The sequence below is a fragment of the Poecile atricapillus genome, chromosome 1 (assembly GCF_030490865.1).
Source record: "Poecile atricapillus isolate bPoeAtr1 chromosome 1, bPoeAtr1.hap1, whole genome shotgun sequence".
Lineage (NCBI taxonomy): Eukaryota > Metazoa > Chordata > Aves > Passeriformes > Paridae > Poecile > Poecile atricapillus.
Genome location: NC_081249.1, coordinates 16,831,971 through 16,857,732, shown reverse-complemented (window position 1 = coordinate 16,857,732; position 25,762 = coordinate 16,831,971). Strand labels below are relative to the sequence as shown.

General features: G+C 37.5%; 1 protein-coding gene across 1 annotated transcript in view; it reads right to left on the bottom strand.

The window, feature by feature from the left end:
• Nucleotides 1–25,762, bottom strand: part of CTPS2 (CTP synthase 2) — a 60,389-nt gene that overhangs the window by 15,424 nt on the left and 19,203 nt on the right. Inside the window, exon 14 of the mRNA XM_058859399.1 lies at nt 514–610. Within this exon, the coding sequence (XP_058715382.1) occupies nt 514–610 (97 nt within the window). The remainder of the gene's footprint in view (nt 1–513; nt 611–25,762) is intronic.

The window sequence follows — 25,762 nt, the reverse complement described above, 5'->3', positions numbered from 1 at the left end:
TTGATATTGCTTGTCAGTAATACTGACAAGTATTACTTCAATTTTAAAATACACATAGATAAAATTAAATACTTTTTTCTACATTCTGGTTGCTTTTATTTTGTTATCTGAAGCATCCTGTTACAGCAAATAATTTTCCTTTCCTTCAACAGATACTTTGCTTTCCCAAAACAAGACTGCTCCCAAGGCCAGGCTAGAAAATATGAAGAAAGCACTCTGACCTTCCCAAGAACATAATGAATTAAACTGCCATGAAATGTATTTCAGCTGTCTCAACATTTTACTCATTGTTTTTAAAAAAGCATTGGACTCCCCAGTTTCACTGGGACTCATGGATGACTCTCACGTCTGTTACACTCCAATTCTAAGCACATGTAAATAACAGGATCAGAGTGAATGAGCTCAGGGAAGCTGCCACCTAACTGTTTGCTTAAGGTTATAGCATTTCTGATTTTCCTCATTACAAAGCTCCTACCCAATAGGCAAAGTCATAAGAGCAGAAAAATAACTTACTTAAAACAGAATTTTCAGTTTTAAAAACAGTCCTCCTCTTCCCCAGCCTCATTGTTCCTCCCATATCTCCAGGATTGTGTTCTGGCATGTCAATAACCTGTAGAGAAAAGTTGGTCAGACACTGTTTCATTCAATAAATAAAAAAATCCCAAACAAACAATTGCTTAGCAAGTTGAATGGATTTATAAATGGCAAGTTTACGTATTTTACCTCCAATCATTATTTGTCTTTTGTTTTCCTAATGTTCTGTTCTTCAATACTACACTGAAGTAATAGACTGACTATTAATGTTAATGTTAATTAATGTTAACTAGTTTGTGACAAACGTTTTCATTCAATGTTTAGATTAACAAAAGCAACTTACTAATTTCTTATTTTATTTTTTGGGGGTGGAAAAATATCACCTTTCTCTTAAAAATTATACCAAAATGTTACCAATAGGATAACTCTGCCCAAAGCTATTCTTTGCTAAGCCAGTACACAGATTTTTAAAAATTCAAATTCATAGAGAAAGTCCACCAAGTGATAAAGACACCATCTCTGGAAAAACAAAGTTCCTGAACCTCACAGAGGATGAAAGATTATCCTGGGGAAATATTCCCATATTTAAAATATTCCAACTAGGCTATTTCTTATATTGCTCTTTCTTATGCTAAGAGGCAGAAACAGCTGTACTATCAAGTGAGAAGACCACCTCTTTCTTTGGAAGTAGGAAGAGGGGAAGGGCTTGCAGTAGCAGAGTGAAAAAGGACACTTGTAGCAAGATGTTAAGGTTGTAAAAGCAGAGTATGAGAAGAGGTGACTCCAGTATGTGTGTGCTATTTCAGATTACAGATATACCTAGTTTATCACAGAAAATGGAAAACCATTCTCCCCACTTTACTAAAGGGTTTATCAGACTGCTGAAGAGTTCACAAATTACTGGGTTGCCTTGTATAATGAATATGTTATTTAACCTAAAATTTAAATAGAAGGATATGCAAATACTGGCTTTGAGGATTGAAGCAGATGGATCAAACGGCTTCTACGTGGGCCAAGTAAAACCCAGGATGGTGGGATTTAGGGCACGTGAGAAACCACAACTTAGGGGAACGAGTGTTCTTAGTTTTGCTCAGTTTGAAAAATCCTGCAGGGTCTCCCTCCAGTTTAGAGGAAATCTGTCTAAGAGAGGAAAAATAGTTCAAAATTGTAGAAACATGAGCTGAAGCTTTGACCTACATACTTGTATTCACATAAACACACTCAGTGAAGAATGCAATGACAAAGGAAAGTTCTAAAAATACAAATATTCACATATATAGGTAATCTCGAATGAATTTTTATTAACCTTAATTTGCCCTCTGAGAGTAATGAAAACAGTATCTGATGATACACTTCATAAAGTGAAGTTATTCAATTTAGGAGGGATGGTGGAAAGTGCTTAACCTTTGGCCTTGTGCCAATGTGTTTCAGCTGTGTAATTATCTCTGTACAACCTTATACCTTCAAAATGTTATTTATAAGCCATATATTCATTATAAAATGTCATGAGGAGGAGTTGTGATCAAACCAATAGGACATTACGGATACTTCAATTACCTCTCCAATCAAAGTTGAAGACTTTGCAAGACACTGAGCTAAGCCCTCCTCCACAAATACAAAAAATAAAAGAAAACCTATTAATTGAATCCTTACTATTTTAAAAGTATAAAATTTACTGAATTTATTTTCTTTCATTTAATTTCACTTTTTTCCTGAAGTAGTGACCACAAAAAAAAAAAAAAAAAAAAAAAAAAAAAAAAAAAAAAAAAAAGAGTGTCTCAGAAGTAGAGCATCTGCTCTGCTGAAGGTTTCTGTCATCCTTTGGGTCAGACCCCCACATGGTGCTGCAAACCCTGCAAAAATCTGGCTGGAGAAATGGTCTGATAGGGAAGGTTCAGGTGAGTTTCAACAACTGTGCATGTATGTGTTTGTGTGTTCTCAGCTCTCCATCTTTCCCAATACTGTTAGATTTATAGTAAGAAACAGACAAGGTTTGATTTATTAACTTTTGTCATCAGGTGACAAAAGGAGCTACTTATGAAATGTTACCTCGGAACTGCTTTGGCTCTGTGGTTCCAATGAACTCCAGCAACTACAACAGCAGAACGCTCAATGTTTATTTATTACTTGAGTTTCTCTGCAACAAAGTCTGTTCTTTCTGCAGGAAGCTTTTGAAACCAAAGTGGCACTGCTGCCCTATAGCCCAAGAAAAGTACTGAGAATCAGAAAAGCAACTCAAATAAATGAAATCTTTTTCCATATTATACAGAATTTATTTGATCAGAAAAAGATGAGTTTTCCAATAGTGGTCATTTTGAACAACTATGCAACTGAATAGATTCTTCAAAGAGCTTATGATTCCTGGCACAGAATAATCAGCTCCTTGTATGCATTAGTTCTTTGAAGGGCAGAGAACAGCACAGAACAGGCAGGCACTACAAGCAGCAAAAAGTATCAGTATGGAGGATGCAAGAATAGGTAAGACACCAATTAAGTCTTTCTTACCCAAATTTCTGAAAACTGCCAACACTTACAGGGACTTTATAGAGATCATGTATTACACCAGACAGCCAACATGAAATTAAGAATGAATCACTGTAACACAACACAAAGCACATTCGAGATATAAAGCCGTCTGATCACTATTTAATCATGTTATATGAATAGTGACTTCAACTATCCATGAACAGAAACCTTCTTTCAGATATCTACTGCTTGGATTGTTTTATTGTTATTAGAAAACATATAAAAGCCAATGAGAAAACCTTTCAAGCCATGACACTCAATATAGAGCAGCCAAGGTCCCAAAAGCCCCACATATAACAATTTCAGTAATCATGCCAAGACTATTGCATTTTTTCTTTGTTTTGCCTCACATCCTGCAACGCCATTTTGAGAAATACATCTACTCCGGTTACCTTGGCAGGGGAAGGAGAAGGAGTGAGAAGTGTCTGGCTGGGTTTTGTTTGCAGGCTTTGTTTTTGAGGGGTTGGGGAGGGAGACAAGCATTACTTGATTTGAACAAGTGATTGCTAAGCAGCGTTGGAAGCATGTTCTTACAAGTCTGGGGTCTAGGTGTTTTTGTCTTTTCACTCTGCCCTTGACTGGTGAGCAAAAGATTTATCAATGATGAAATAAATTATTACACATGTAAGTGCTGATCAAAACATCAGGAGATGCCACAGCCCTGGAGATTACCTGAACACTGAAAAGAGGCTCTAAATACAGCACCCGAGATGTGTAAAGTTGACAGGAGCAGGGAATGCAGTGACAGGTTCTGATGAATACTAATCCCTGCTGAACACAGCTATGAAAAAAAATCCAGCAGTGCAAACTGACAAGGACTCAACCCAAACCTAAGAAACATCCTTTTCTTTACTCTTCCATCATTTTTCTGCAGGATTAGTCAGTACTTGCTAGATTTGATCTGACCAATCAATCATAAATTCATCAGTAAACAAACCCAAACACCTGCAAATGGGATGTTTATACTAACATCTATTCTGTTTTAGAAACAAACTAGTACAAATACTTTAAAGAAAAAGTTGACAAGTGCACACTATCAGGGGCAATGAGAGCTTCCAACTTGGCAAGGAAACCAAAGTGACAGATTTTCTCTGTTCATTAAAAAGTGGGTTACATTTTCAGTTACTGAAAGAATGTGCAAATATTACATCTGCCTAAATCCCTTGCTCCCTTTTCCTCCAGAGATATCCTAGCTCCAAGCAAATCCCATCACTGCTCACCCATCTAAAACACTCAGTGTCCTAGGACTAAATTACTTGCCAACAAAGCCACTTGCAGATTTCAGACTACTCAGTGCTTCCTTACTCTGACTGAAGTAATGCTGTTTTTAAAAGGATGTCCACCATCACGTGTAAGACCAAAGCAGAAGTTATCAATAGTTGATTTATCCAATTACATACTGATAAGCGTAACCAGCTTGGAAATTCCTGTCTTCTACTGTCTTCAACAAACTACAGCACAGTATCCAAACATTCCAATAAACACGAATTTAAATTTCTTAAAACTCTTAAAATCCCATAGAATACTACTGTCAACCATTTTCCAGTTTGAGTGATCCTCTTCTCCATAGATTTGTTGTTTCTTATTTTAGAATTAAGTAACTGCCATGGAGCATTTATTTATTGAAGTCCAAAAGCTCTCTAAGGATTCTGTCTAAGCAGAAATTCTGCTACAGAATGTTTTGTAACATTTTCTCTAGAAGAATTCATAAAGGGTGTGGCTTCTTTTCAAACAGTGCTTACTCACTCGTAAGCAGAGTGCAATGAACTGAGGAAGTTAATAGAGATGTTGATATGCAAAGCCCATAAAGATATTGCTTAACAGCATTTTGAGAACTCATTCAAGTTATTCCAAACACATGTCCTAGAGTCGGCTTAAAGACTTAATCAAGCAGAAAGTTTCAGACTTAGCATTAGTGAAAGGCACAGGGTCGGACAGTGCTGGCTGTAGAAATACACTGGAGTGTCAGTCACACCATGCCATGAAGGGCAGGATTTGCCACAGATTTGAATAACTTAAAAGGATGTGAAAGGGTGTTCCCAGACTTCAGAGTGGTCCATCTCACACTATAATTAATGACTAAATACTAATTTAATTTCAGAAAGATCAGCAAATGTGTAGCTGGGAGAAATCCTTCATCTTATCATATACATCTTTAAAAAATCAGAACTCTGCCTTTGAACTCACTGCCTTTGAAAAGGACTTCTGCAGCTACAATTCCTAGTTGGTGAAATTTTGCCCTTACCAAATGTCCTTAAATATGTATCAGATATATCAGAAAGAGGAAGGCATGAAGCAAGTCTGTGTCTCTGAGTATCCTAAAGCAGAGTGAAGAACCTAGAGAGTGAGATAGAGCCTGGTGCTCTCTTCATCAAACACCCCCACAATGGTGAGACAGGAACAAACACAGCCTGAGACTGTTTTAACAGTAGTAGTATGCTTGGATGGTCTCTGACTCAGAGAACTACTACATCCTGCAGGCAACTGCCACGGAGGACTGGGCCACAGACAAGCCCCATTACCTAAACTACACAAAGTAGCCATGGAAACATGAGATTGTCCATAGTAGAGACAAATCACAGCAGATGTTTTACCCTCCAAACTGCCCAGTGTTCTATACTTGCTCTTCCCTGAGTTCTCATGCATGAGCAAGTATCCATTCCAGTTGTTTCTCGTTCATTAACAGACCTGTGTTAGTTTGAACCGCTTCATGATCAGTCATCTCTGCCTTCAGCAAGCAAGACAGAAGGAAAATTGTTTACTTCAAGGAAAGTAAGCAGGAAAACGGATTATTTCAAGTGGTCACTACTACCTTCACTGAGGAGAATTACTGGTACTGGCTTTCAGGCAATGCTCAGTGCCATGACCTACACTACCCTAGTGCTTCTCAAAGAAATTCTGTTCACCTGCCACAAAAAAACAGTATCATCACAGGGAAGATAAGGAGAACTAGCAACTGTTTTCCATCCCATTTCTGTAAAGTAATCAGACCACCATCACACTTGCAAGAGAGCCTGCCTGGATTCCAACCACCGATCCTTCACACAGAATGATGTCACCACCCATTTTGATGTTCTGTCCACCTTCCAAATCTGCTCAGTGAGAATTTGGTACTTGATAACCAGGGACACAGAAACTGAGGCACTTCTTTTAGAAAGGAAGTGAATGGGCAGCAAGTAGAAAATTACAGATTGACCCATTTTAATTCTTTTTCTAGTTGGAAAGTATTTTTGTTGTACTGTAAAACTTCCCACCAAAACGTAGAGTTGAGAAGAAATCCCTGAAAGAGGTCCTGGCTCAGTTCAAAGACACCTATTTATTTTATTTACTGGATATGGAAAAGCATCCTATCAAAAGGATAGCTATTTAAATAAAAAAAAGACAAGGTACCTTAGCTGAAAAGTTGAAAAAGAGACTGGAAGTTTTCAAGTAAGAGTTCTAGTCACAGAAGAAAGAAAGAAGTGCAAATGCTACCCAGAGCATGAAATCCATGTCAGTTTTAAGAACACAAACCTGAACATCCGTATTTTTTGTGTGTTGGCTTCTGTTTTAAGATAAATTACATTATTCTTTTTTTGAGTCAGCCTGATAATTAATTTTTACATTATCTGACAACACACATTTGACTGAAGCTTAAACAAGTTCTAGCAGCTGATTTCACCAACTAGGTTTAGTTCCATCTGATTAATATATCATTAAATTGAGGCTTTAAACTGAAGGACAAAAATATACAATCACACTGGTTAATACTGACATACGAAAATTCCTTACCTAAAATTTGGAGTAAATAAATGAAACAGGAAGATCCATAAGGACTTCTCTGCTACAGATATCTAGGAAGCAGGCCAGTACCACTCCTTCACCTAGGAATTAGGGTATTATGCTTCATATTATGCCCAAAAATCAGTGGCTGACCACCACTTTAATGACTGATTGATCATCTTTTCATATAGACACCAGAATTTACATTCCTACATCAAAAAGAATTTGGTACTAGTTGGGCCAAATTGGTATCTCTGATAGATGAACATTCAATGAAAATCAGCTGAATAGAAGGAAAAACAATGCACTTACTCAGAATAAAAAATGCTAATGTTTAACTCTTCAAAGAACAAAAACCCCATAGTACAATTCAAGATCCCAAGGAAAAGCAAAGTAGTGAGAAAATACCTTGAAACTTGTTAAAGACACCACTGAGCAAGCATGTTAAACTGCTACAAGGTATTTTGCAAGCTGTATGTCTTTGGAAAAAAATCCCACTAAAGAGAACTGCAGACAGTTGTGAAAGTAAATCTTTATCTATACCCAGTGCCAAAATCTTGTGGCAATCTGATTCCTTTAACATGCAGCTCAGCTGAGTCCACTCTGGAAAACCACACAAAACAGTCAGCTCATGCCAACCACTACAACCTTTAATTGAAGCAATTTGTTCTCATGCACAAGTCTATTTTCTTTTCAACTGTTCTTTTACATCTAAGCTGAAATTTTGTATAAATGAAAACAGATGTAGATAATGAAGGCTGGAGTAGCTGTCTTACTAATTAACAGTACACTCATGCTTTTTCCTACCTTCCACCCCATTCTCTTCTTCATTTACATTTTTGCATTTTGAAACAGCATCCCACAAAGGATCACAATGAGGAAGAACACTGTGCACGCTAAAGTAACTGGTGTTGGAAAGCACGCAGGATTACTTTTACTGTTTAAACTCATCCATGTCTACCATGTAGATACCTTGAAATATTTTACATGCATTTTTATAATGTCCTCCTTCTCCCTTCCTCTTTGAAAGCTTCTGGTTTGATTTAACTCCTGTTTAAATGTCATGCCAGTTCCCTCACCTCTACTTCCTACAACCCCTAACATGTCATACTAAATGGAAGGCCCTCTAGAACTGAAGTTGACTCCTTCATTACTTAGTGGTCCTCCCAGTTAATTTACTAATTACTATAGAAATTCTAGTAATGTTAATCTTATGGATTAAGAGCAGAACAGACATACTGTAACAGGGAATATCTAGGCAGAAAGCCCCTGGCTCAATCACTCTAATTTTAAATACTACTCTTGTCTTCCATTGCATGCCCAGAACAATAAATGTACTTTGATTATAGAGAATATGAATGCCGGGTATCTTGTTAGGCATAGAGTATTGACATTTATTCTTCTGAAAAGCTCTCCAGCAACAAGCAATGGAATTTTCTTTCCCCCTTGAATTAAACAGCACATTACTTTCATGAGCCCTTATCCTCCCTCCTGGACATACATCATAATGTTTCCCTTCTCATTCTGGAAAAACTAAAGCAAGAGCTGGATATCATATAGTGGTCATCAAGGAACTGACTTGTAATTCTAGGATTTTCTAGAATTTTCTAGGATAGTTTCCTATTGTAAAGTATATTAGAAAACAAGATCACATAGGGAGATAATTACAACAAAGCAACTTTAAACAGATTAATTTATAGGTACTTTGGTATTTTCATTACTGTCTATCCAACAACAGTAAACATATTTTCAGATTCAGAAAACCAAAAGGAATTATTTATATTAATATCATAGCAGAGATTAATTACCTTGATTACGTCTGCCAGGCATTTCAGGGATGCTTTGAGAGACATGCTCTACATTACACTTAATAGCTTCCTGCTTCCATTGCAGAAAAGCTTCAGTTGGCCAAAGACCATCTTGTCTGGAAGATTCTTTATTCTGATAAAACACTTATGACCCACAATACTTTTTTTTTTTTTTTTATTTCAAGTAGAAGCCATGATGTCTTCCTCCTGAGCAGGATCCCTCCTGTCTCATTTTGTCTGTCTTACTTCCTCCAAAAACCTAATAAACATCACTGTTCAGATTATAATTTAATTCTGCACTTCTTGTGATCTTCTCCCCCAGCACTTTAACTCTATGCACTTCAACATGAAATGACAATAATTCTTTGGGATTTGCTTTCCTTAACTGTGTTTATAAGGTATAATCAGGGGTCAGGTTCAGACACCATTCAAAAGGACAAGTGGCTTGACCAGTTGCACCCATGACAGGTACATCAAACGCTAATCACTTTCTCTCCCAAAAGGGCACCAGTGAGCACCACTGGGATACCTGGATTCATGCAACAAGCTCCAGAGTTAACATGACAACACAGACATGCCTGTGCAGCTCTTGCTTGCTAACAGATCATAAAACCAGAATTGCAAATCTTCATATTCGTGTTTAGGGACGGACATGGTACACGCTTTTAAAATATAAACCAACAGGAAGAGCTACCTGTGAGGAAGTAAGAAGAGAGAAGCAGAGAGGATGTGTGATACATATGGAGAACCACTAGCAAAAAGGTCAGAGAGGAGGAGAAATGAATCTTCAGATCACTTCTTATTTATCAATAAGATGGCGAAAGCCTATAAGAAAAAATTTACCAATATTGTTTCTAAGAAAGTAACATTTATAGAACCAACATTATACTTGTGCAGATCAAGCATTTAATTAGCATGACATCAGCTGAACACACCCAGCAGAATTACAGACACCCTCTGTGAAAAGTGTGGGTGGCCAGGCACAGATTAATTCAACAGATAATGCAGTGATCTACTCAAATGCTACAAATGTTTACTGAGAAACCAAAAGACATTGCCACATAGCCACAGTTCCAGGCTGTGTCACCACAGCAGGACACAACAGGCACCCAGCACAATCAACCTCACAAAGGCCCAGTTTTCCACTGGTGCCCAAACAAAAATAATTTCTATCCTCCACCTGCTCCTCTGATAGCCTACAACAACGGAATGAAGAAACAGAGAGCATGAGAAAAAAAATTTAGTTTAAAAGCACAGATCTACAGTGTATCACTGTCAAATCCATTGCAAATGCAGGTCTGTTGTTCAGTGCCTAACCCCCCTAGTATGGAACACTGTATTATCACATACAATGATGGATGGGAAGCAAATAAATATAGAATTAAGGAAACAGAAAACCTCGCTAATAAAACAGTCTTCTTTTGAGGAACTTTCATAATTTTCTTATACTTCACATTATTTTTCTTCCGTCACATTAATTTTACTGGGGGGGGGGGGGTCAGGGGGCAGAGTATTTATTAAAACTACTACTTTAGGTAATAGCTTTTTGTTTATTTTTAATAAAAATTAAATACTTTACAACATAATGAACAGGCAATTCACATATAATAAAATACAGCCTTCAATACAACCATTTAATTGATTTAGATCCCTTATTTTCAGTTGTCCAGGTTTTCATTGTCCATGTAGTTCTAGGCACATGATCAATTCCAGTTCTCACTCTTGGGTATCTATTAGGAAAAGGGTGGAAGTCCTCAGCTGCTGCACGGACTTTTCTCTGCAGGTATCAAGCCACTTTACAAAGGCAAGTGTGTTTCATTGCCTCCCTTTGGTATGGGAAAAATAAGGCAGATTAAACAATTTTTTTAACCTAGTAGAACCAGGACTTCTGTGGTATCTAAACTTGTCCCTACACTTTAGAAACAAGGCAGCTAAGGATACAGAAAGCACACATTCCCAGGTGACCTTCTAACAAGGCCAGTGCCTTAATGTAACTTGGCCCCTTCTCTGAGCAGGAGAAATGTCTACAGAAATGGCATTCATAAAATTGGACAGTTCATGTAGTTTTCAACATATGAACTCCAGTAATCTACTGAGTTACGCAGGAATCTGTGAATAGGTAAACTATTTCATGTTCCCTAATTTCTAGATGTTTTGTTAGTACACAATTTCTGCAAGCTTTTAAGGCCAGTGGGTGGAGAAGATATTTTGGAGCTGTTATATTCAGCAATATAATCACAGCATTAAGGGATCTGGACAATTCCCCTTTCTTTACATTATTAAATTGCCAAACAGAACAATGGTGAGGAACTAGTTCACTAGTTACAGTGTTTCCCCTGTTTTCTCACATAACTTCAGCTACATTTATTTCTAGATAAATAATTTAAGGGAACCACCTGAGTGCTTGTCTCTGTAGGGACGACAATAAAGACAGGGATCAATACATTCCAGCTGGAGAATCTCACCAAAATAAGCGGAAGCTTGAAATGCTCATCTAAGCCATGAGATAACCAGTGCTGTTCTGCCCTAACATGTACTGCACACCTGCACAAAAACAGTTTTGTCAATGTCTCTTCAACATCCATTCTTTGTCAACACTCTGTATGCCATCCCAGAGCATCCTCAGTTCATTCTGAAGTGACACACAACACATTGCAGCACTACCAATGCAGACTCAGGCACACAGTTCTCCATTGAATAAAATGTTCTCTGCTTATTAAATCAAACACTGACAGACACTCACCTACATCCACTTCATCCAGAAAAATGTTTTGTGCACAGCATAAATTTCCCTATTTGATTTACAATTAGTTACACGTAATTCCTTTTGTAAGTACTGGAAAGGGCAAAGCTTTTTTGATAATCCAACATGCATTTCTAGCTAGAAAAACGCTTTTTTACAAAGAAAATGTTAAGAAAGGAAAAAGATTGGAGGTTTTGAACAGCAAGAAGGCATTCTTCACAGAAAATAAATGTCCAAATGAAGACAACACAAATATTTTTGAGCTTATATATATAAATACCAAATCATTAATCCCATCCCCCAAATATTTAAGAAGAAACTTGTAAAAGGCATCAATATAACTAAGAGTCAATTATTTTTATTCATTTTCATTTAAGGAGAAAAACGGCATTGTGAAGTTACGCAATTATCAGGACTGAAAATAAAACTCAGAACTATGACCATGGCAGAAAAAACATGAGCATTCTGCTTCTGTGCAGTGTCAAGAAGTTGAAAGACATTGCCAAGCTAAAATCCATCTTCAGGGGGAACTCTGACATGCCCAACTCAAATTGAAGTGTTAAAAGAAGCGGTTACAAAACAGACAAAATAGGCAGTAAAAAAATCACTGGAAACAGATGGTACTCATTCACTTTTGAAGCAATTGAAGGGTGAAACAGCTGATACAGTACCTGTGTGAGTGACTGCCCATCAGCCTTGTCACCCACAGCCTGCCATGTGGCAAATGCCTCAGTGGAGATAGAGACTCATAGTCTGAACCACCTGATGGCCATGCCAGGCAATGGAGCTGATGCTTTAACAAAAATGTGTAAGTACGTTGGGACATTGCCAACAAAGATTCTGTAAATGGAGAGACAGGTCAAGTCTGGCCAAGTGGGCCTTTGGTCTAGATGGAGCTGTGGTCTGACCCAGTGTGCTCTTGTTAAAGTAAAGGTGATACCCTAATACGCACTGTAGAACACCACACACATTGCTTTCCTGTGATATAATCATAGGTGTGCTTAGTTCACAAATATATTTCATCAGCTCAGGCTGGGTTCTAAGAGGAAAGCAGGGTTCTCTCCTTTTAATTCCTTTAAAGGTCCTCTCAGTGCTATCTGTCACTTGACCTTCACTTTTTGCTGAGTTTGCAAGTATGTGGTGGAATGAAGAAAATAGGTTCACTGAAAAAATGATTTTTAGAAACTTTTTCAGCTCTCTTATTTCTCCAAGAAGACAGATATTATTAAATGTCTCATTACTTTAGTTTCAGCTCAGAAAATGCAGGTAAAAATTAAGTTGGGTGGGAAGGTGATAATATAAATATATTCACCACATAATGGTGTTAATAATACTAAATCTCAAAAATTATAACTTGCCTTGTATGAGTTAATTCACACCGTTTCTTTAGTCTCACAATTCCACATTCACAGTGAGAGAAACAGCAAGACAACATAAACCTTGCAAGAACTCTGTTTATTGCTACTTAAAATGGATTATTCTGAGAAAGATTAGAATATTTCTTTGCCACAAGACAAAAAAGTTGTACACTAAGTCAAGCTGTGCAAGAAAATACTGTCGCTGATCTGTGTCCTTTGCAGACGCAGCATGTCTGCTGTGATTTGTCAAAACTAATTTTTCATTTTACAGTTTGAGTAATACTGAGGTTCTGGTGTTTTTCCCAGGCTCTTGGGCAACTGCTGGGCTTCCTTCTCATCAGTGAAGACCAAAGCTAACAGTTTCATGGCAAGTTATGTCTCTGATGCCTACACAGGCTCTCCCTAATTAGCCAGGCCAAATGATAATGCCAGTGTCATAGTGTCAGCCAATAAATCTGTATTATCTTTCAGCTGCAATGTAATAATCAGCAAGTGTTTTTAGACATATATTTTCATTAAGTTCAAATTTATAATTCCACATTCTTCACATATTAGGGCTTTTAAATACTAGGATCCAACAAGCAATAGGAGACTGTGCAGATGTGCTGGGAAAAATGGACTTTAGTAATGTCTCAGAGGAAAACCAATGTTTCTCCTTTTTTGACATTTCAGCATAGCTTGCACAGGTATCTTGGGGTTACACAGGTCTGTTCCAAACTGGTGCCAGCCTCAAGGCTGAGCTCCACATGGCATCTGGTACACTACCTCACAAGCTAAAGACACTTAAAACTTTCTTATAAAATTCTCTCCACTTTTGATTTGGAATCCTAAGAAATTACTTAAATCTACATTTTGTTACAATTTAGCTGTGAACTCCTGTGTATTTCAGGAAGAAAAAAAAACAAACAAAAAAGCAAATTCCTTTTGTGTTGAAAGGAAGACTAGTCACTAACCTAAAATAAATTAAACTGGCTTTAAGGTAAATTCAACTTAATTGATAGTTTGTTTCCTCACTAGCACAGCTGAGAAGTGAGTTATGGCTGAGGTGGATAATTCATTAATTTCAGTTTACAACAAAATGCAAATCTACTTCTTCAAAGTTCTGGTTTGAACATCTGGTTCAGATGTTTGAATTGCTCATTTGATGCACTTATGTAAACTGAGAAATTCCAAACTACTATTCCTGTTACTTATTGAACCTAGAATAATTTGGCTTTGATTTAATAATCAAATTGGGTAATTAGAAAATCTAAAATTAAGCTAGGTATACAAGCACTGTTCTTCCTTAACTACAATTTCAGTAGGTAGCAACAGCTTAAATTTCTTTTAATAGGCTACAATCATGTAAAAAATAGAAAACTGATTGCTCTATACTGTTAGTTAGACAACTTCCACTCTTCCCATAGGCCTCATTAGTCCCTCTAATTTCTTTGATTTTCCCTCATGTCCTACTCTTACTTGGTCAACAGAGGATGGGGGGAGACTTTTCTAGGAGCTTCTTGCTTCCACTGTCCTAAATTCCCATTAACATAGAATTTTAATTAAATCAATTAAAGTTATTAATGGTAATTTTGACAGTTTTCCTTTGGAAATAATTTAGCAAACATCTATTATATCTACATACTAATACATCAAAATGCTAACAAGATGGGGGATTCCTGTGCCAAAGGTAAAGCCATTACTTTGTAGCATCATTTTTGTTATGTTTCCTATTGGTAATAAAACATACCCCAGAATACCACTAATAATCAGATTTTACATGACATGGCTCACTTGCAGACTTCTGACTGAGAATTAGTAACTTCTGGAGCTCTACTGGTGCCTATAAGCACCTCTTTCTTCAAAATAAAGAGAGAGCTTTGAAGTTCTTGCTGGTGTTGTATTTATTTCTCTGCCTCTGCATTTTGCAGTGCTGAGTCTGGTCAGGCCAGCAAGGCTGACCATCCAAATACACAGTGCTGAAGATGAAGAAATTGAAGAGATTCATCCAGATGTTTCTACCAAGAGCTGACCTCCATTTCTTTCTGCCTAAGGGTACCACTCATGGTTGCCACCGTTTTCCCCAAAGTTACCTTTTCCTGGCGGAATGAAGGTGTTCATTATCTAGCACAAGCACCTTCAGCTCAGTATTTTGGCACTATCTCAACAACTCCCTTCAACTTCAGCAGTAAAGTCAGCACCGCTTTAGCAGGGTCACAGGGACCTAAAGGGTCCCTGCAGGACAATTCTGATGAAAGACCTTCAATCACTGATTTCTAGGGGCCTCAACACAGTTAACTGTGCTGAGAGCCCCCTGTCCCCACGCAGTGTAGATCCACAGAAGAGTACACAGGGGTCTGTGGGGTCAAAACACCAGAAAACTCATCCTCCCAGCTTCTGCTGTTTAACAGAAAAGCCAAAACTGTTTTAGGGAACCTGAAACCCAGGATTCCCCATCTTTCCCACATATACACAAAGAGAATCAAGATGATCCTATCATGTTACCATACCATCATCTCAAGCTGTAGGCTTTACAAGAAAGCTACACAAACTCATATGGTATCAGAGCCCTGTCTGTCAAATCATTTTAAATAAATTCTAAGAATACAAAATGGATTACACCCTTCCAGGATCAAGACAACCAGATATGACATTTCTGACTCACTAGTAGGATTATTACACTGACAGACAGTAGTCCTCGGCTCGCATGAAAACAGATTATAACTATTTCTAGTTTAAAAAATATGCTGGGCAAGGGAGTTTCTTAGCAGTATGTTTCCCCTTTTGAGATCAGGCATCTCAGTATCACGTAATCCCTAAATTATGTGCCCATGTGTCTTAGTAGATGCACTGCTAGACCACTTTTGAACAGTCCATCAGGTTTGTATTGTTGAGAGCAACAACAATGCTCTGAAAATGAATTACAAACTTGATTCTAACTCCCCTCATCAGTTTTTTTCTTCAGGATGAAGAAAGATTTTTAGATACAGTTGTGACATCTAGAGACTCCAGGCATCTCCAGTGTCAAAGGACAGCTGAGAAAAGACCTAATCCCACCAGGAAGAAATAAACTCACTAGTGCCTCTTGTACAGCACTATTTTACTTATACTTACTTTGCCCAACCTGAAACTCAACCAAAGCCACTCCTCCATAAATCCATATATGCTTTGCTGGAATGGAGATTTACACATTTTAGATCACTCTAAAGAATTTTGAAAAACATACCAGAGTTTACTATGGAACAAAAAGGTTTAGGGTTTTAGCAATTACCTAACTGTAAAATTCAGCTATGGCAGTAACTACCATATTGCACTGCTGCACAAGTCAAGGGTCACAACATGGAAGGAACATATTGAAACACATTCCCCCTCAAAACTATCTTGTGCAATGTAGAATATCTACATCACAGGGAGTTTCAGCAATAAATTAGTCTGCCAGATGTGTACATATGGCAGCAACAGCTGACACATATAGTTACAATGAGTAACACATCACCAATTTAAAGCTGACTACAAACAATGCATCTTATTAAATAATTCATCCCTGTAGCAGTCGCACCCAGTCCTATTTAGGGAGACACCTTCAACATCTCATTAGGTGTATGTCACAAGGGAGGGCCTGCAAGAGACTCTTGTCAGGATAACCCATATAGCTGAAGTTTAATTTGTGAGATGAGACAACCCTTTTACATGTCACCACCACAGGTTTTACAAACAATGACAATTTCAACATAGGGAATGCATCACCTGTGACACATAAAGGATTTTACAATTCATCCCCAACTTCCATCTAACAGTTCCATCCCTCCAAGCAATGTCATGTTTTCTACAATGGCTGTAGTGCAGTTTTCTGAACTTCTCGCTCATAATCATTTGATCTTTTTCAGAAAGTTTGTTCACTGAATGTTCGTTTTCTCTCAGTCTGTCCTTTGTCTCCTCGTAGCCTAACAGTAAGAATCAACTGACAACACTGAAATGTTCTATCACAACTCACCTATTTGCACTACAGAGCTAGTTCCCATACCTACCATCTACCACACACCCTGGAAAAATTACCCATGGGTTAGACTGGCTCCCAACTTTAAAGCCTGTTACTTTTTGTAGACAGGTCCAGAATGTCTGAAGATGACTACTGGCAGTTGTGGGAAAGATTCTCTGCAAAACTCACCAAAGCCCTTAGAGCTCAAATGAATACACACCATGGTAGCAGCACACATCTGCATCTCCAAGGATTTCATTATTTGTACATTATCTACAATACAATGGATACATTGTTTACCTTCAGATGCAGCATGGGGATTGGTAATTTACACAGGCACAGACACATGTACATTCTTCATACTAGCACTAGTTCTATACAAATTCTGCTTGGCTTTTTTACCCAATAAGAAATCAAACTTCACACCTGTGCAAGATTTCTCTGCAAATCAGATAGGATTCATATGTTCCAGAGAGTCCCCAGTCCAGCCCAATTTACTTTAATTGCCCCATCATCTTTCTCCCACATCTCCCATCTTTCTCTGCTACAAAAAATAAGCAAGATTAACAAAAGGCTTTGATCTAGCAATGGATGTCAGTAAACTTGAGATGATGCATAAGCACTATATAAGTAGAAATAAGTGAACACTAATCACAAAGCCACTTCCTGCTCTTTCTTTTCAAGTGCTCAGCATCCACAAAGGTATGTTCTCCATTACAGCAAACTTCACTTTGACAGCAGATGTTTCAATAGTGTGGCTAGGCTGTAAAATAAGCCTCACAGAGATTCCTGAAATTGCTTTGAAGCAGCTGGGCTTACATACAAGTGAGCCTGGTACTGCTACCATAAAATAAACCAAAGAGGTGGAAAAATACTGGAGGATTAGGGAGTTAACCCATCACCAGAGGATTAAACAGGATGATTTGAGATAGTCACTGCCCTCAGGTGACAGCCCCACCCCTGTAGAGAGTGCCCTGTCCCTTCCAACAGTGTCAATGAATGGCATAGAAATCCAGTTGCAGACCAACCCAGTTTACAGTCCAGCACATTAAGGTAAACAAGGCGCACAGACTCCCATAACATTCAGCCATCAATGGCGGCAGGAAGTATGTGACAAGGACAAAAGAGACAGCACCTGGGTCACCATCCCATTTAATTCATCATTAAATGCACATGACTGTGACGCCATAAAGTTCATCACTCCTACCACTAGTGGTGATGCCTAAACTTCAGTCATCCCTACAGCTTCTGTTCCCTTACTCTCCAATGTGACTGGAATTGCTAGCCCCAGATATGCCAACAAACCAGTTTACTAGGGAAATATTCACCAATAGCCAGTTTTGAGTGAATATTGAATCTGCACCCACCACCACTGAAAGAAAATGACACACAACCATCACAAGGACATGTGATGTGCATCCCTAAACAAACTTAAAAGACATCACCAACTTAGTCCTCCTTTTGCTAATGGCTTTGTATCCAAGCTAAAATAAATATGTCAATTCCAAAAGGATACTGTGCTTAATATGACTTCTCTAGACCAGGACAAGTCCAACTGAATTATGTCATAAACGGCAAGAATTATATATTTTCATACATGCAAGAAAGAGCAGCAAGACACTGGAACCAAAGCTGGATCGCTGCTTCTGCACTGGAAGTCAGCTTGCACAGATGTCAAAGCTCCAAGTGCTGTTCTTTAACATAGATAAATACTGCTGTCTGCTAGTCACGCATCATCTAAGGGAAATAACAATAACACATTATCTTCCTGTACTTTTGTTCAAATTCTTAGTGAGAAACCAGAATTCCTTACACCTGGATATCATTCTGCCATTGCTGGGCTGTGCTGGATAAGATGGATGTATTTCAGAATAGCACTTAAGTCCTATAAAGAGGCCTTCTGAAAAAGTGTACTGGGGCCTGTCAAACTGAGTTCTGTGGCTGATTCCAGTACAGAGTTCAGAGATGCCACACAAACTGTTGGAGGAGGGCACTGTGGGCCAAATGAGAATGAAGAGGACAAAGAGCCAGGAGATCAAACTCCAAATCCCAGTTCTGCCAGTCTCCCATTCAAATAGCCTCATGGATTACAGTGCCTCATGAACAGAGCTGACCTGAGTACACTGGATTCATCCCCAGATTCGGCACACAACACTTGAGGAAATCACCCAAATTTCCAGACATTGGTCTCTCACTTTGCCAGGAAGATGTTTCAGTAAAACTGATTATCTATTTTGCAATTAGGAGGTGCTCTTTAATGAACCCTTGGCAAATTAACAAGGCTAATGTGCTGAATTCCAAGTTGTGATCCCTCAAAATGCAGGTTTTCTGTACCACTAAGCATCTTACTACTACGTTTTATACTCAGGGAGGTGCCTCAGGTACAAAGGGAAGTCATTTGAATACTTAAAACAAATCTTGCAAATACTGTAATGTAAACAATACAGATCAGGCATACCAGCTTCCTGGCACTGCTTCCAAAAGGGATAAAGCAAGTAAGGATGGTGAGGCTACCAGACAGGAGCTGCAGGGAGGAATTAGCAGGTGGGGAACAGAAGCCTTAGCAGATCACCCAGTTACACAACAGTACTAAAATCTGACCACCTAGCAAAGGTGGAAAAGAGGATAAAAGGAGAAAGAGACACATATTTCTTTTTCATTTTGTTGGCAGAAAGGAGACAAAAGGACTTATCATTATCTTATTGTCATGAATGACCACAGAGTTCATGCCCCAGTTTGGTGTATGGGACTCACCCTCACCCCTGCCATGCACTCCAGGCCACGAGCCCCACACTTGCTTGCACTGCTACTCCCATATCCCATAGCAGTAGGAGAGGTTCTGTTAGTATAAACAGCAGCAACTCCTGAATTTCTGTAGAGTCAAAAAGCAAACATAGGAGAAGGTGCACTTTCAGCTTTGTCCCTCAGCTGGACTGGACAGATAGTGGGGGATGCCTTACCCCAGTTCTGTGAATTCTAAGCCAAATGGCAAGCTTTTGCACTGAATATTACATCAGTGTATTTGTCCTCTTCATAATTTGAAATTAAGTGTCAAGAAACATGACAAATTCTTCCATTGTTAAAAACCTGTAGCTGGACACCTCCCTGTAAAACAACACAGAGATTGTTCTCATCAACCAAATGTCTCTTGAAATATTTAAATGTGCAACACCATGAGCACCCAGAGAGGTGAACCAGTGGCACAACTTTGGACATGGCATCTCAAGCAGAATGGGAAACAACTGATGAAAGTCAAGAAGGAATTACTAGATCTAAGTAGCAGGGCTCACAAAGGAAGACTAAACTAGGAAGGAAAAGAAGGAGAAAAAAAAAGGAGGACAGGGAATTTCACTGATGTCAAAGGCCACTTTAAAAAAGATGTCTGTTCTGTCTATCTGCAAAGACAGGAGAATCAAAGCACTTAAGTACAGCAAGGCTTGTAGACACACAGAAATACACTCTAACAAAACCCACAAGAAATAGACCAGATAAAGAGGCTGTGGATTCCCTATTATTTAAGGCACTTAAATTCAGCAGACATCCAGCATAAATACTGATGACCCTGCTCCAGAGAAAAGGAAATTAATTATATGATCTCTAGGGACTCTTCTAATACTTTTCTGACACTTGAAAGTGAGTGAAAGCACATTTAAATGGGCTGCTAATGCAAGGTGTACATCTACATAATTAATCTACCAAAGTTTGCCTGGTTTTCTCAGGAAACCTCCTACTTACCTGTTATGGAATCCTACACCCATACATCTGCAGTTCCAAAAACATCCCTTCTGCCCCATCCATCTCCTACAGACCCACAAAGCTCTTGGTTTAGAGTCATAAATGATGAAATGACAACTGATTCTGAAGAAGTGATGGACAGGATGAAAAATCTAGTCAGTGGGACTGGAGGCAAGCCCAAAAAAAATGACAACAGACAGCAGGCAGATTAGAAACCACAAGTAGAAACCACAGCCAGAGCCAGCAACTCAGCAGTTGCAAAGTTAACAGTGTTGGGTCATGAAGCACCAACCAAGGCTGATTATCAAGTCCAAGATGTCCCACAGACCATCAATGGAACATGAATAAAACCATTGGAACATTCAGAATGGAACATGCAGAACCTGCAGGACACAAGACTCATTTATAAAGGTGCTCCCAAGAAGGGATTGTTTTTCAGAACCTCACATTCAACTTGCTCACTTAGAATACTTCAGGTTTTTTTCCATTCACATCATGGAATGTTTTGATTCTTAGCACTAGCGACCAAAATTTTATTCCAGTGGAACTTCATCTCTTTCCTGTGCTAAGAAATAGCACAATGTGGAGAAGTGTGATTAACTATACACACAAAGAGCGAGTAGTTTCTTAATATTTTATTTACGTACTTGGATATTTTAAAAACACCCTTATATTTGCCATTTTCCAAAATGCCACTATAATAACAAATGCTATACATATCGCCATAGGAGCCTTTTTCGCACTTCTGAGTGTAATTCATCTTGAAATGAAGAATACACAAATTCAAGCAAGAAAACCTCTCCAGTAACACCAATAAAGACCAAGTAAATATACATCAAGTGCAGTGGATAATGATGACACATTTCAGAGATAAAGAAAATAGTACTCATTTCTTCTGCTAAAGTATCCTATTCCTTTGACTACTGAAAACACAATAACTAGTGCACTGACTCAATGACACATGGTAGTTTCATAATTAGGGTGGAGCATGCCAGCAACTATAAAGGTTGTCCCAGTCTGAGACTCTCACTGCTGGATACATCTGAAAGCTCCGGGTTCTGAGTGAGGTAAGCATAACCTAAACATATTGGGTCTTTCAAATCCTTAAACCTAACTTAGATAATTTCGTTTACTGGGAAACTTTATCAATTTTACAGGAAAAAAAACCCAACTCTTTTCATCTAGGTTAAGAATTACTCATAAAATGGTTATTTAGACAATGAAGAGAGTGTCAGATATATTTCAAACTGTGATTGTTATTGTCTGTTTTGTTTGCAGTTATTCTTCAAGACAACATCAGAGAAACATGGAACATTTACTCAATGAAAACCTTCTGAAGTATTTTACCCAGTATGCTTTACAGGAGGGCAGCACCAGCGCACTGTCCATCGGTGGGCTGAAGAATTTACTTCAGAATCAATTTGCACAGTACCTGAAGGTAAGCTTCACTCTCATTGTATTCACTGTGCTTGTATGGAATGCACAAGAAAAAGGAAATACAGGCAATGATGCTCAGGGCAGATTACTGTACCTAAATGGTTTCACTGGATCCTTAATTCTTAAATAAGGCTTGGCTTATAAAACTTCATTTACATTGATGAACAGTAGCTCCAAACAGAAATTTCAGCACATAGTTTATAACTAAGTCCTATGAAATCAAATGCAAAACAATCTAAGAGCTGTTCTGTTTGGGTTTGTTTTTTTGTGTTTGGGGTTTTTTTTATGCAAGCCAAATTTTACCTGAAATACTGTACCTGAGTCTTATAAAATATTTTTTAATTCAATCTAAAGAATTAATCTTGAATCTATAAAACATGTAGAAAAGAATCAATAAACCTAAAAGAATCTATAAAGTGAAACAGTAGAACACGTTTCAAAGCAACTGACTTCAGCCAATTTCTATCTACATTAAATTACCACCAACACAAAATAAAAGAAGTTTTGCCATTCCAGAATGATTCTAAGTAAAGAAAAGTAATGCCACCAAGCTAGAGAGAGAAATACCAATTTCCTGTATCTAGAAAAAAAAAAAAATCTATGTTCTGATTTTATATCTATTCTCTGCCAAATCTTTCCTGAACTGCATTAGGACTCAATTTAGATTCTTCTGCTAGACAAATCTTTCAATACTGTGTTTTGAATATCTCACAAAAGCAATTTTTGCTAAACGTCTGAAATAAGTGGCAATTCCATAGAAAAATATGGTATTTTGAGAATCACAGTAATCCAATTTAGTCATTTCAATTAACATGAAATGGCTTATTAACAAAAGACTCCCCAAAAAACCCTACTAAAACACAAAGAGTTTTTTCTTTCCCTCAAAAGACAGCTTAGAAATTGATTGCTAAAAATTAATTGAAATGTGATGGCAAATTCAGAAATACAATGCTTTTTATAACACTGAAGACAATTCAGCATCACACCCGTTTTCCCAGACATGTGGAAATGGAACTGTTCAGAAAAAGTAATACTGATGTTTTCTGTCTGGACCTCAGACATTTTCAAACAACAAGTCTGTTTGCAGACATTTATGGCACAATAATAAATCAATATCAAAACATAACAGGTTGTTACAAAACATGCAGAGATACATGGTATGAGCAAAAGATAACATTTTATGAATTTAAATTATAACTCCAAATTTAGCTTATATTATTTAATTATCCTGATCAGGGTTCTTATTAGAATATTCACTGCATCAGGATGCTACATGCACTCTTTACCAGACACAACAAATAAAAGCTAATAATCTAAACTAAATTTAATACATTAGCAAGATGTTTTTAACAGTAAATACAGTATTCCTACTAAAGAGTGGGGAAGGGAGGGATAGAGACCCTCAGATCCTGGCCCAAAGCATAAAGCAGCAACATTTTTTCAAAACGTGCATGCAGGGCCCAATTTAGTATCTAATAAAGGAGTAGGTTGTATGCATATTAATTTTTACTGGTGTTCATGTACCTGCTGCAGCTATATCACCTGCTCCATTTCCCAGATTCCGAATTTACCCAGAAGACTGAAGTAACTCATCTGAGTAATACTTCATATTTCTCAAATGGTTATATATCTTTGTTAACATTTTTGACAGGCAAGAGCAGACACTGTCCTCCTAGCTTAACCTGTCAAACCAGTAAATACACCACCAGTAACACTGATTGTTATTGACTGCATCATTTCTTGGCAACATTCTTCATAGAAAAATGCTCATGGTGATCTAATTATTTTTGTTCTCTTTTTTTTTTTTTTTTTTTTTTTTTTTAATTCTTGTCCTATAAAAACAGGATCAATTCTCACTTGATAACATAATTAAATCGTTGGACAAAAATAAGGATGGATCTGTCAGCTTTGATGAGTTTATGATGATTGTAAAAAAGATAACTAGTACAGGACAGTGAGGCATCTGCAAGAACAAGTATCACTGCTTTGAAGAAGAGCCTGGCATTTGTTTACATTACGTGTACATCTAAACCCACAGATTTGTTATTATTTTAAAGCTTTATATGGAATAAAGATTTAACAGATAAGAAAGTATGTTTGTATTGTGTTTCATTCACAGTCAACAGCCACGCATTCCAGCTAAAATGTCTTCCAACTAGTTCAGAACTACTGTTTCTATTTCATGCTACATTTGAGGTGTTATTTAACAGATTCTGCTTTATCTGGGCTATTATTTGGACCTCTAGAGAAATTCAAATCACACAGTTTCTGAAACAGACAAAAAGAAAGGTGCAGCATTCCATTTGAGGAGTACGCCCCAACACCCCTCACAGTTCAGTTTCATCATTCACAAAAGATGACACTTCATAAAAGAAGCAGTTCAAACTTTTAGAAAATGAAGCACTTATTTTCAATAGCAGTGTAACAATGCCAAGTATGATAACTGCAACATTAGATACTCATTTTAAATTATATTTATGTAAGTATGTACTTTTTTGTTATGACTCCGTGAGTGCAGACATATATATATAAACTGAGTGACTTGTTTTGTTGCAGTTGAAGTTCATTAGCGTCATTTGGTGCAGTCTTAACCTTTTCATTGCATGATTCCTGCATCAGATGCGTTTTCATGGGCATTATTATCTACTTCAAGAAGAAATTAGTGAAAGAGAAATATGAAGAATGGACATTTTGAAGACAAGTAATCAGTGGATTAGGCACTAATCCTACTAGAGAACTTGAAATTTTTCACTGAATTTTAACACCAACATCATCCATCATCTTGATAAATCACTTAGATCTATGTTGCTTAAGGACTTAAAGACTTCGCTTAATTGCAAAGCCTGTGAAGGGCATTCAAGATCCCCTGCTACTGTGTTTCCTATCTGAACTTCCCCTCCATGAAATGAGGAATAAAGTACTCCACATCAGTGATGCATGAATAGAAGCCTTAAAAAATATGATATTTAAACATTTTATGATTGTCCTAACATGCTCCCAGGCCATTCTTTTACAAAACCCATTTAGTGGTTGAAATGTGTTATTTCTTGGAAGAAAGAAAATTGTATGTATTACTTTTTTCCTGGTTTACCAAAAACATTCTAAATTAACAGTATTCTTTGATTTCAAAAGTAATTTCACTACATGAACATTATGCTAACTAAGCTCCACTAGCAACTTTACACACACACCTGAGTATAATCACAGAATTTTAGGACATGCTTTTGCATGTGTGAGACATACATTCCTTTTCATTGCTTAGACAACCTTAGAAATTTTGGAATTTAATCAGGTTACTGACATCTGAACAGGAAACATGAGGACCAGGAAACTAACATGCTTTAAGAGTGCCACCTACTGGCAAAATACACTTCTGCACAATTTCTTGAGTATATAGAAAATGCAGTTATTTTACCCAGTGCAGTAAATTCAGGTTCGTGATCCTATACAAGGTGTAATTGTTCATGAAAAACAATGATCACAATTAAAATTAGCTTTCTTTAATCAAAGAAAAAAAAAAAAAAGGAAAATTATTTTCAGAAAGTTATTTCTTTCTTCCAGAACAGTATTAGATGCACCTGCAATAAAACTGACTAAGAACATAACTAAAAGGATCATAAAAAAAAATAAATCTAAGTTTAATAGTAGAGAAAGATGAGGGAAATGGAAAAAAACAAGTAACTCTTCATCCATCCAGTGAACCCAGTTCACTAGTCATTCAGACCATATAGTTTCCTTTTAAAGGAGTTATTTTTGAAATTACCACTTGCATAAGAAAATTCATAGCAAGCTCTACACTCAAACAAATGTGTTGCTTTTCTGAACACCCATCCTTCCTGCAAAGGAGGTAAAAATTTACCCATCATTATTTTTCAAAAAGGCTAGGAAATAAAGCAGAAAG